The sequence below is a fragment of the Plectropomus leopardus genome, chromosome 10, assembly GCF_008729295.1.
Source record: "Plectropomus leopardus isolate mb chromosome 10, YSFRI_Pleo_2.0, whole genome shotgun sequence".
Taxonomy (NCBI): Eukaryota; Metazoa; Chordata; class Actinopteri; order Perciformes; family Serranidae; genus Plectropomus; species Plectropomus leopardus.
The window spans coordinates 11,383,229-11,395,853 of NC_056472.1; the positions used below are offsets into that span (position 1 = coordinate 11,383,229).

The window sequence follows — 12,625 nt, forward strand, 5'->3', positions numbered from 1 at the left end:
CAGGAGGCATTCACTAATTCAAATTCGTGCAGGAGTCTTGTGATGCTTCCATTAGTTCCTGATAAGAAAACACCGTTGTACTGCCTCTCTTAATCTCTGACAGACACGTTCTCTCGATCAATAGTCTTTTACTTTTTTGTTGCAAAGACAAGATTGATTGCCAGGAGTCGCTTGTGCTCAATTCCACTTCTCGCACTCCTCATTATTGTTTCAATTAGGCATTCTCTAGAGACCTTTTAAGGGGTGGCATTAAAAAGCGCTGACCCCCTGCGATGCGCATCAAACACCGGATGTTTGGCAGAACAACCTTTGACACCAACTTTATTTGGGTCAAGAAGTGAAAGCGCCGTCCAAACAAGTGGATTAGGCAGGAGGGGGGCTGTCTGCGGGAAACGCTGGGATGACCGGGGGAAGTTGCGACTCGCGCCAGTGAGGAGGAAATAATCACAATGTTACCTTCTCATGAATTATTAAGTACCCAGTGCCTATTTTAGTCCGACTGAAAATGCTGCATTTTCATCTGTGGGTCTGAGGCAGTGTGCAAGGGTGTTTTTTTTTTTATTTGACAGCTGTATTACTGCTGATAAGCGAGACTGTGTGAGCTGATCAAGTAGTGAGACAAGCGTTCAGAGCAGTAGCGGCACAGCAGCAGCAGCGCTCTAGTCACTAGGAGCCGTGGCGGCAGGAGCAGCAGCAGCACTATCAGTCACAGCAGAGGCAGCAGCGGCAGCAGCAGCAACAAACTCTCTCCTGTCTTTTTCTCTTCTTTCTGGAGTTGTTTCCTGCTTAGAGGACAAAAGCCAAGGAAGTAGGAGGCAAGTGATCCAGGGCTGATAGCTGCCAACAAAAACAAAACCAAAACGCAGACCTGGCTGCCCCCATGCCTATCGAATTTGTTTGCAAAATCAAATTTGCAGAGGAGGATGAGAAGCAGAAAAGCAAGCAGGATGGGGACAAGGAGAGCCTGATCGAGGAGAGCTGCACACCTCCGGCTAAGGACTTGGCCGGGTTTGCTAACTCCTGCTCTCTTCATGGGATTAACCACATCTTTGTCTCTGGTCGCCTGGGCATCCGGCAGACTCTCTGGGCTCTTGCCTTTTTGACTTCACTGGCGCTGTTTCTATACCAAGCGGCTAAGTGTGCCATCTCTTACCTGGAGCACCCTCATGTCACGGCTCTGAATGAAGAGGCAACCCCGGAGATGGTTTTCCCCGCTGTGACCATCTGCAACATCAATCGCTTTCGCTTCTCCGCGCTCACCGATGCCGACATCTACCACCTGGCTAACTTGACGGGTCTGCCCCCGAAAAACAAGGATGGACACAAACCTACTGATTTAATGTATCCTGCTCCTGACATGCAGGACATCTTCAACAGGACAGGACACCAGTTAGAAGAGATGCTCATGAGCTGCAATTTCAGTGGACAGAACTGTTCAGTGGAGGACTTCTCTGTGGTGAGTGAAAAAGTTTCTCAAAGTTCTGCCTTTGCCGGACGCCTGTCATATCACATTGCTTCATAGTGATTTATCAGCTTTATCAACACTTTTTTTTTTTTTTTTTTTACAGAACAAGTTCAGTAAAAGCAACATTTTTAGAAAATCATACAAACACAACTTTACAAGGCTCGTTAATACAAAACTCCCGATAAGCATGAAAGCAAATCGACTGCTTAAAGGCAAGAGGAATTGAAATTCTCTTTGTGCGTGTGCTCATCTCCAGGGGCCATGTGGTTCCCACGATACATTTCTGCATGCAAGATTCATGACTTTGGCTCAGTCATTGAACAGTATTTCGTTTCAGTAAGTTCTTAGCAGCAACAGTGCTTCTCTCCAGCCGTGTGTTTCAGCATGTACCAGAATCTATTATGTCAAAGAACAAAGGCTGCTTCTGAAAGAGAGAAACGGAGAGCTGTCGTATGTGGTTGTATACTTTTCTAAGGCAAACTGTGCTTTAATGCTGCCTCCAACTCCAGTAGCTGACAGTGCATGGCAACAAAATTGTCATCGAAAATAGCCGAGTCTCTTCTTCCTCTCTTTTCCATCTCTCGCTGTCGCTCCCCTTCTCTCTTCCTCACATTGCAGAGCAGCTGCCTCTCTCTCTTTTTCTCTCTCTCTCTTCCTCACTCTCTCTCTCTCGCTCTGAGCTCTTGTACCTTTCAGTAGGAGAGGAGTAATGCTTCTTCAACGTTGTATTTCAATCTTGCTGCTGTTAAGATTAAATATTTAAAGACAGACATACATGATTTTTGCATTAGCCAGATTGACTAAAAGGAATGAAACAATTTCCATGAGAGAGTGAAAGTGTGTGTGTGTGTGTGTGTGTGTGTGTGTGCGTGCGTGTGTGTGTGTGTGTGTGTGTGTGTGTGTGTGAGAGAGAGAGAGAGAGAGAGAGAGAGAGAGAGGGTCAGGTGAAAGAGAGAGAGTTTGTGCCTGTGTTCTGTGCACTATTTATTAAAGGCACTGTCCTTGCGGGAGATGGATTTCCCCATCTCTCCTGCAGGAATAGGAATATGCAATTGCTTTAGTGATGATAAAGTGTGGGTGTCAAGTCTTAATAGGGTGTGTTGAACATTGATATGCTCACCTTCCTGAGACCTAAAGATTCTGTCTTATCATGGAGATGGCACCACATTACCTCTAATGTGCCAAATTACACTGAAGAAATAATAACATTTAACTGCTTTACATTCTCGAACAGCATATATTTTTTTATTTTTCTTTGTTGATTTTAAGGCAGCCCCTCACATGGAGACGTAAAATTACCTGTGACATGAGAATGGATCCCCCTCCAAGAAATTTTCTCAGTTGTTTCATCAGGCAAAAGAAAATGTCATACTCCTCGAGGGTGCTGAAAACTTTGACGAAATTCAGTCTGAAGCAACAACATGACTCTAAAAGTTTATAATGTGCTTCTAGCACGTTTGACGGCAATGTCCTCTGACACTTTGACACTCAGTCCTCCCTGAGTACATTAATTAGCAGACAATTCTGACATCCAGGAAATGTCTGTCCCGTGTCAGTCTATGAAGCGTCCCATAGCTCTCTTTGGACAGTGGGTGACTTCATCACAGATTACGATCCTGTTGAAAGTTCGCAAAGCTGCTGTTTCCTCTCTGTCGGCTATGTGATCTGCATTTTCGGGGGCTGTCAGTTAGATTTGTTACAGGCTACTTGCTGCCTCCACGCATGACAAATCACTTACTCAGAGTCCTGGTGGGAAACAAAACTGGGAGTGCATTGGGAGGAAGGACTGGGAGCTGTGGGACCAGGCTGGAGAGCAGAATGCAAAAGCAGCTGAGTGCAAACTCGGTCACAAGCGTTCACTCCTCTGTTCGTGTTTGCGTGAGTGTGTATTTTGTTACTACAAATTGCACCTCATTTGTTATGGCAAGGAAGCCATTATTACAGGTGGTTTGTGTGCTATTAATTGCACACAAACATGTATAAACCCACATCTCCCGCGTGCCTCGGTCATTATTTGTCCTCTCATGGGGCCCTCCTTCAGGATCGGCTTCTTGTAATGTGTTTTCTTTCAATTGATCACCCTGTGAGCTCCAGATGTTTCATTTTGGTAATAGCTACATAGATGTGGGGCCGTTGGGAAAATTGCATGATGAAATATAATTGAAATGTTTTCTGACATTTTAGCTTCTTATGTAAACAGGCCTTGTTTTGTGCTCTGCTTACCATTTTGTTTTATTCCACAAAGAATTTCAAGTAATTGCTCATAATTGAGTTTATTATTGCATTTGAAAGGCAAATTTAGGCAAAACTCACTGTCTGAACAGTGTGCTTGAAAATACTTGAACCACCAAAAATCCAGGGTGTGACTAAGTTTTTTCCCCCCTCCATTTGAAGTTATCAGTTTATTACAGAAAATCATTAATTGTCTTCTGTGCATTCATTGTTCAAAAGATTTAAATAATGGCACGTCTCAGGGCCAGAACAAAATTGTGTTGCTGCTCTAATTTATGGCAGGAAAACACATAATCACGTAGCAGAGAAATTTGTTTTCCCCTTCCCCAGCGTCGTGGACCGGCGTGATTATTTGACGTAGGTAATAAGGCCATTCTTTATAATTAAAGATTACATTATTGACTCGGATTAATCACAGAAGATAAAGCTGATTCAACAAGCCATGAATAAATAGATTATTTTTCTTCCAGTCTAACTCTGAATAATTGTTCATCTATTGTGTTGTGCTGTCTCAGAGATGAGCAGCGAGCCCTTTGGCTTTTTTTTTTTTTTAAACAGAGCTCTGAATTGGTTTGCTCTGACTCTCTGCTGTGTTTGCTGCTGCATTATCAGATTTTGCTCTCAGCAAGGACAGATCCCTTCTGCATATATTCATGGAGATAACTAAACAGCTATAGGGTGGCATGCGAGGTGAGCAATAAAAACCCGGGTTAACGGGGACAACACTGAAGAGCTCTCCACCTGCAATCTGCCATTACACTGACTGAAGCCCCTATTGTGTGTTTTATAGATAATTGAAAGTTTAATAGTGTTAGCCATAGATGATGTTCACCCCCCTCACTCGTCCTATCCTTCATACTGGGATGAAATCTTAAAGCACATTAATGTAAATCAATCTGAGACATTATTATGAGTTGATCTCAATAAGTGCCCTTGTGTGGTTCATCAGAAAAAAAAAATATTTTAGTAGAAAAAAAAACGTGTTAACAGCCTAAGAAAAAGCTTGTTTATATTCAAAATAGGAAGAGCAAATTAATGATATTTGTATTTGAGAGTTGCATTTTGTTGTTTGTATTTTACCCATAGGGTTTGTACCAGAAATGCAGAGAAAGACATGCCTAGATTGATTGGTTTAACGTCTATTTTGCGAAACAAGTTTTACATTTTCCTGAAGCCATGCACAACTTTTATTTCTAACTCCCAGGCGCAAGGTCACACCACTTCATCAGTCTCTCTTACTCGGATGTGTGGTTTTCCAGCATCTGTGGAAAGATAAAAAGTGTGATCATCCCCACAAGAAACACAACTCCTGACTTTGTGACTCCTGCGAAAACTCCCCAGTACAGGCTTTCATTCTCAGTTTTATATATATATGTTTGTGTGTATGTGTGAAAATGTGCCGTCTACATGTGCAGATAACTGTGAGAGTGACATCCACCTCCCTTGTGGGTCTGCACGCACCCCTTAACAGCATACCCTCCCACCCACACACTCACACGCACGTCTCGCCGTGCCACCCGCCTTCCCCCTGGTGGAGAGCGAGGAGTGTGGGAGCGTGAAAGTGACTGGCTATCTGGACCGGCTTCGTCTCCAACAGCCTGTCAATTAGCTGTCTACAGTTCCACTGCTGTGGGTGTCCCTGCAGCTTAGCATGCTGTCTGATATCTGATCCGCACACCCGACCCTGGAGGGCCGCCGCTGAGCATTATTACACCCCCCACAACCCAGAAACAAACAAATACACGCGCTGTCTTTTTCGTCTTTATTTTACCCTTCTTGCCAAATGCAAAAAGAAATAAGTGAACATTGATCCTGTATCTTTTGAGGCTAAAGGGTGGACTGCTGCTTTTGCAACCTACTTCAGTCCCACTGCACTCCTTTTCCACCTCCTCCTCCTCCTCCTATCAGAGGAAGATGAATTACAGTGCAATTGGTCGGCTGCACCTCCTGATATGCATCACCACTGTCTAATCAGATGAAAGCCACCTGTGACCAGCCACTGGATAACACCAATATGCAAACAGTTTATATTTGGAAAGATTTACCCCTTCTATCACTCTCTGAGCCGGTTTTAAAACCTCTCACTGTGCCACGGTTTGGAGCGCTCGGTTTGATGGGGAGAATCTCCGGCTCAGGGATGGCTTTTAACTCAACGATAAAGGCTTCCGATGTTGTGGTACTGCTAAACCCCCCTCCTCTAACCCCTGGGAGTCTTTTACTCACACAGGCATTTGTCTCTTTCTGACAAGTCATACACCAAGCTGTTGGTAGTGTTAATGTGGCTGCACACACACACACACACACACACACACACACACACACACACACACAAACATGTGTATTTAGAGTGTGTATAGTGTAGACAGAATGCTTCCCCATACAAACACACACAGGTTTCATCACAGATTGAGAGAGTTGGCTCGCAAGATTGATCATGACTCCTGACCGGGGGCCCCTCCCTCTCTGCAGGATCAATACATCCTTCAGTCAGATTGCTTCCCTGCCCTTCCTACTCCAAGCTTGGTGTGACTAATTATCTTGTGCCTGTGTTTTGGGGCCCAGTCTCAGCTGCATTTGTTAATGCCGCCAGAGTTGGTGAGGAATTTGATCTTTAGAACAAGATATCTGTTTGTTTTAGCGTATATCCAGCCCAAATCAATCAATATACACTGTCTACCTCTTCCCTAAAGGGCGCTGAAATTATCGAGCAACACGAGATGACTCACAGCTCAGACTGCGTGGGGATGGGGAGGAATGAGCATTTTGATAAAGTGAAATCAAATTTAAAGTCAGATCCAGAAAGTCAAAATAGAAGTTTTTCATGTGTGGCTGACTGACGTTGAAGTTCCCCTAAAACAGCGGCGTCTGAATTAGGATCCACCTAATAAAGAGCAAGAGGAAATTTTGATGGATATTGCACCCTTGGGCATGGTTAGATTACTACGAAATTTAACAAAGATTACTGAATTTGAATTAGGTCTTGCAAATGAAGCCTGTGTGTCCACATGTTGCAGGGTCGTTGGGGTAATGACGATTTTCTTGATTTTTATTTTGTGCATGTTCTGCTTATAAATTGTTGTGGCATTTTCAAGCTGGGTCTTTATATTACCAGTTTGAAAGGTTTCATTTGCTTCAGTGACCCCTTCAAACAAATACATCTCAACCTGACTCAGAGCAATACCCAAAATATCTTTTTTATTCCCCAAGATTATTTTGAAAAGAGCTCATCAGTATATTTAGGAAAAGACTGACCTCGGTTTGAATAAAGCTAATAATTGGTGTTAATTGTAGTATGCATTTTTGTTGAAAAAAAAAGGAAAAAAGTAGACTTCAACTCCAATTTTGATTAATGAAGCATTCCAGTACTCTTGTACATCCGTCATAATAACGCTTTTCAAAAAAAACAATTTACATTGATGATGAATTGCATCCACCGGACAAGATAACTATGATTGTGAAAGCCTTTGGCCGAGCACACTCAACATGCACACTTTTCTTCTTAGCTGCCAATGTGAGCTTTTTATTTTGTCATGTTTCCCAGTCTCTGAATACATTAGTGGAAATTCCTCTGAAAAATTAACCAAGCTTGCTTTTAGGCCACCGCCACATAATGGGTTCGTGCTTCTTCATTCCCCCCGCTCATACGGTTTAATTACTTTGGGAGAGATAGCACATGCAGGAGGTGGACAAAAAAATCAAGACACCTTGCAGTGTAATATGGCTCAATGCAGTATTTTTATTTTTGTAAATGAAAACTGAACTGAAATTTAAGAATCCATTTTTTCTAACATAAACAACAGTAAACCATTTTCAAAAATTATGATTTTATTATTATAAAAAAATAATTTATTATTATAAAATGTTACAAAATCATTTTATTTTCTTTTTTAAATTTCCATGTCGAACTGCACAGAATAAATTTTCAATATATATCACATTAGTCACAGAAGGAGCGAACGTTTGAGATCATGGACTTGAGCCACTAAAGTAGAGGATTCAAACTAGAGAGCAGAGCAGTGTGGGATCATTTGGAGTTCATACCAGAAAGTATCAAACTTAAGTGCTTAATGTCTCCTGGCAGCCATTTGTAACTTTGAACTAGAAGACAAAACCAAAAAATCTCAAAACGCAACTCAACTGTTGCAATAAAGATATTTTACAACATTTTAAGGGGAGAAATGCCTAACAGCTAATAATATCAGGACCAGCTTGAATGGGAGAAATGTGGTTAGCCAACAGTTTAACGTCATGCTCCAATGAAGCTGCTGTGGGTCAAACAGTCTGCAGAACATAAAAGAGAGAAGCAGCTGTTAAATCAGGGATATCTACCAGATTATGCAGGGCTCAATGGTAAGGACCGCCTGATTGCCCGGGGCTAGTAAATCTAACTAACTAACTTGCCCGATCAGGCAAGTGTGGAAAAATAATTGAACACATTGTTTTTTCTGAAGCTGATGATGGAAGTAGCTAAGGAGTGAGTCATCTCTGTCCTCATATGAAACGCAGTACCAATCAGGCACTCGTATCAATTACCCTGGAAACAGGAGTTTAGTTGGGTGGTTTTAGACAGTGAACTGCACAGTATGCCACAAGTTTGAGAGCAAAATGAATACAACTGGGTAGGTTTTTAAAGGAAAGTCAAGTTTTCAAAATATTTTTATAACCACTGATAAATAAAAGGATTTGTATTGGGATAAGTATAAATTGACTTTGGGTAAGTAGATTTCTGGCTCACTAGCCTGACCACCATGTGAAAAAAAACCATTAACAATGACCTTATTTTGCAAAACATTCAAAAGATATACAGATCCACATTTTATAATGCTGAGTAACCAGTTTATGATTACTGCTTTAATTCCAAATTTAGGTCAAACTGGAAGGGCACTCGGAGACCACAAAACTAGTCCCGTCTACTATATACTGTGTGTCTGGATATATTTCCAAACCTTTTCCAAGCAATTGTGTCAAACAAGTGCTCCATAATTACTGCTTTCTGCATAGTGTTTGCATAACTATAATACATGGTGACAGTGAATTAATTTAAAACCACAGTAAAATCTTTTGAGTCCTGGATGCTCTTTGTGCAACTGTTTTATCTCATCGTTTTATGTTGCTCAGACCTATGAGCTTTTATGTGAATTTTATTTATTGATTGAAACTCTGTGTTGCTGCTATTCTTGACCTGCTCTCCCTTTAAAAGAGATCTTTGATCTCAGTGGGACAAAACTGTTTAAATAAAGGCTAAATAATAATAATAAAATGAAGTAGCTGAAAAAGAAACTATTAAAGAAAGACGGGTCATGATATCAGTGGCAGCTTTCGAGTTTGGCACTGGAGCCACAGTTTGGTGCCACATCTGTTGAAGTCACTGAAGGGTACAGGGCAAGACCCACTTTCATATCTTCGCTGTTTCACCTTTCACTGAAAAATCCTTCCACCAAATAAAAACACATTATTTGATGTTTACCGATGTTTGTCATCTAAATGTGCTTATTTTCCTTGTCATTGGTCTCCAAACAGATTACAGCGTTGCCCATTCACCAATACCGTAGCTCTCTTTCTGTTTCTTTTACACATTCACAGGCATTGCTTCTTACTGATTTGACTTAATTAATGTAGGACATCTGCTGGCTATCGTTTGCTCAGCAAATGACAACTTTTTTCATTGACAAACAAAATAACAGGTACTGGTTATCGAGAAAAGTCCAGATATATAATAATATGGCAATTAGCGCCACTTCCTGATAATATGAGGAAACATTATGAGCTTGTTTACATTAGCCCTGTGGAATATTAATAAATATCATTAACAGACTGAAGGTTGGTTAGTTATTGATAATACATTACATTGTAGCCTACATCACGTAATGTGTGTGTTTTAATTTTGTGAAAGGATTTTTTTAGCCAAAGGTGAAACATCATTCACTCCAAAAGTGGCACCAAAGTCAAAATCTGAATGCTGTCACTGACGTCATGGACTTTCCTTCTTTCATGTTTTCTGTGGTAGCTGACCTGAAGTAAACAGGGACCAAAGCAGTTGCCCTAGCAACAGAATAGCAAGGAAAAGGTCTATTAAACTTTACTTCTCTACTTTACTTAAGATTTTTTGCATTTATTCCACCAAGACCAAACACCCTATTTAGCAGTGTTAACGAAAGTGAAAAATAATTTGTGTAACGGCCCATGATTTGGATCTGCTTCAAAATTAAGTGGGCTCTCTCTTGGCCCAGGCTTCACCCTACCACCAGGTTTCATGAAAATCAGCCTTTTTGTAAATAAAAGCTCATTAAAAAAGGGCAGAAAAACTAAAAAACTGAAATAGATGCGATGAAAAGCTTGGAAAACTGATCTCAAACTCTGAGGGTGAGACTGTGTCAGAGAGGTGTTATATCACCTCTTAGTTGCAAGAACACCATGAACATCTTACAGTCTATTATTCTCTGTTCCTCCTCATTGTGTGAAGCCCCTGTATATTTGATATTTTAAATTGATTTGAAATGTAGAAATCACGGCCAGTGTGACTTGGACGAAAATGTCAGTCGGCTACAATTCAGCCGATGGAAATAGCATACAGCACAAATGTCATAGTGAATATTTACCCCTGGCATAGTCTGAACATGAATGCCTCGTCTGTCCGCTTGGCTGGACACTTGGCCCTTATTCTGAATTATGTCTAATGTCACACACTTGCCTGCTCCCCTTGCTGCTTTTGGGAGTTTGTTACCACACACACTACACATAACCAACATGCTTTTTAAAATCTATTTCCTGTCTCTTTTCCCCTCTCTGGCTACATTACTGTTGGCTACAGTTATGCAAACAAGGTTTGAACTGTTGTACATAAACACTAAAGTGTCATGACAGGTGTGATATTTTGTCTGAATCTATATGACTTTGTGGTGTAGACCGACTGAACAGACCATCCTGTATGATGACATTTGGCATACCTTGTAGCTTCCTCTTGGGAGCTGCGTGCAATGATTTGTCAAATGGCTTTGAGGTTGGGGCAGCAGCACAATGCACCGAATGCTTTTTTTCCCCGTCTGTAATGTTCACACCGACTGACATTCTATATTACTTAATAATGTACAGCAAGCTTATGGAACAATACCCTACAATAGAAAATGCTGAATAATTCAAGTTATTGCCCTCCTAATGTTAGTAGCTCCTACTGGCCATCATGGAGGCCATTTGCTCTGGAGGGACCTTGGTTACGTCTTTATACTGTTTTGTAAAGCTAAGACAATAGCAAATTGCACATTTTACAACAAATTCAAATTTAGGTTGCAGATAAAACCTCGAATCATTCAAAGCGGCTGTAGTCACAATAACTAACAAAGCATAAAAAATAGATAAATAAATCCCCTAGCTGAGGTATTTTGGTTGTTAATTGAGCTCCTGTGCTTACTGGGGTGAAAGACTTGAGTTTTGTTTTTGTTTTTAAATTAAATTTTTCTGACCAGCATTGTGATTAAAATGGTGATCATTTTTAAAACATAATGATAGATCTGTATTTAGCTATCGTTAGCTTGACAAACTGACAGAAAGAATTCACTAATCTGAATGCCTGACTTTAAACCTTCACGGTGATAATTTTTTTTAATAAAATACCTTTATTCTTCAATTAGCACGTAGCTATGTAGACACTATGGAAAAACTGTGCCCTACACATTTGGGTTAGGCTCTAAAAAATGTGATAAATTGACAGTAGACAATTGTATCTGCACAGGGATCAAATTATATTCATTACTGTTCAAGTAGTCTGTGAATTGAAGGTTTTGTATTTTGTCAATACAAAAATGTCCCATCAGACCCCCCACTCTCCCTTACTTTGTATCATGTTTTTTTTTTTTTGTTTTGTTTTGTTTTTCCCTGAACAGCAAAAGACACAGCCCACTGAAATTTAATATAAATAGTATGTCTTCCATCTAAACAGTTTTTTTTACGTGTGTTAATACTGCAGACCCTGGAGTACAGAGAGTATATTCATGAGGAAACAGCCAAAAATATTTATTGTTTCGCTAAGTCACAGAATTAAGGTGAATTAGCTGCAGCAGTAGTACAACTTCCTGCATCAGTTACTGACCTAAATTTCTGCATGCGACAGCTACTTTAGACACTTAATTATATCAGTTGTAATTAAAATAATTTCAAAATTGCTCTTAGACAACTTACAATTTTGATATCAAAGTGATAATTGATCATTGTTGCATCCCATTGTATCTCCCTTTTGTATGTACTTTTTGCCTAGCAAAACAATGACACACTTGTTCTTTATTTATTGTTTTACACTTTAGAAATGGACACAGGCCTGAAACACATTTTTCTCCTTAGATATATAAATATTGTATACACTCAAATCTTCATTGTAACAGTGTAAATGTACCCATTTACCAACCATCTGTAAAGCTCCCTTCCTCTCAGATGTGTTATGTCGATGTCTTGTTGGGATAACATGTGGGCTGGTAATCTTTCACATGATGCTGGCAGCTTCGTCGTCAGGCTCTGTCCATGTTGACAAAACACTTGACCTTCAGGTGCAGCGAAATGTCATCTGATTTAGCACAGCCAGTTTGAATTGCCACCACTCATTTTGTCATCCAAGCGCTGTGTTTTGGTTAGGAATTGTCAGGGCAAATGCATTACAATATAATGAGCTTGCTTAGAGCGTCAGAATCACACCCATCACAAGGCTTAATGTCATTTGGAGGCCACATTTCTATAGCTGATAGTGCATGTATGTGTGTGTGTGTGTGTGTGTGTGTGTGTGTGTGTGTGTGTGTGTGTGTGTGTGTGTGTGTGTGTGTAATTGTAAAGAATATGAAAATGGATGACCATCCATTACATGGTATATTTTAGAATTGATGCCAATTTGTTCGTCAAATAAATGTGAGACATGTAGGCATCTTTTGTCATGCATAAGAGAGA

At 40.5% G+C, this 12,625-nt stretch overlaps 1 protein-coding gene across 1 annotated transcript in view; it reads left to right on the forward strand.

Moving 5' to 3' along the window:
* Positions 1–880: 880 nt before the first annotated feature.
* The window catches only part of asic4a (acid-sensing (proton-gated) ion channel family member 4a), a 103,935-nt gene continuing 92,190 nt past the window's right edge, over positions 881–12,625 (forward strand). Inside the window, exon 1 of the mRNA XM_042494639.1 lies at positions 881–1,456. Within this exon, the coding sequence (XP_042350573.1) occupies positions 881–1,456 (576 nt within the window). The remainder of the gene's footprint in view (positions 1,457–12,625) is intronic.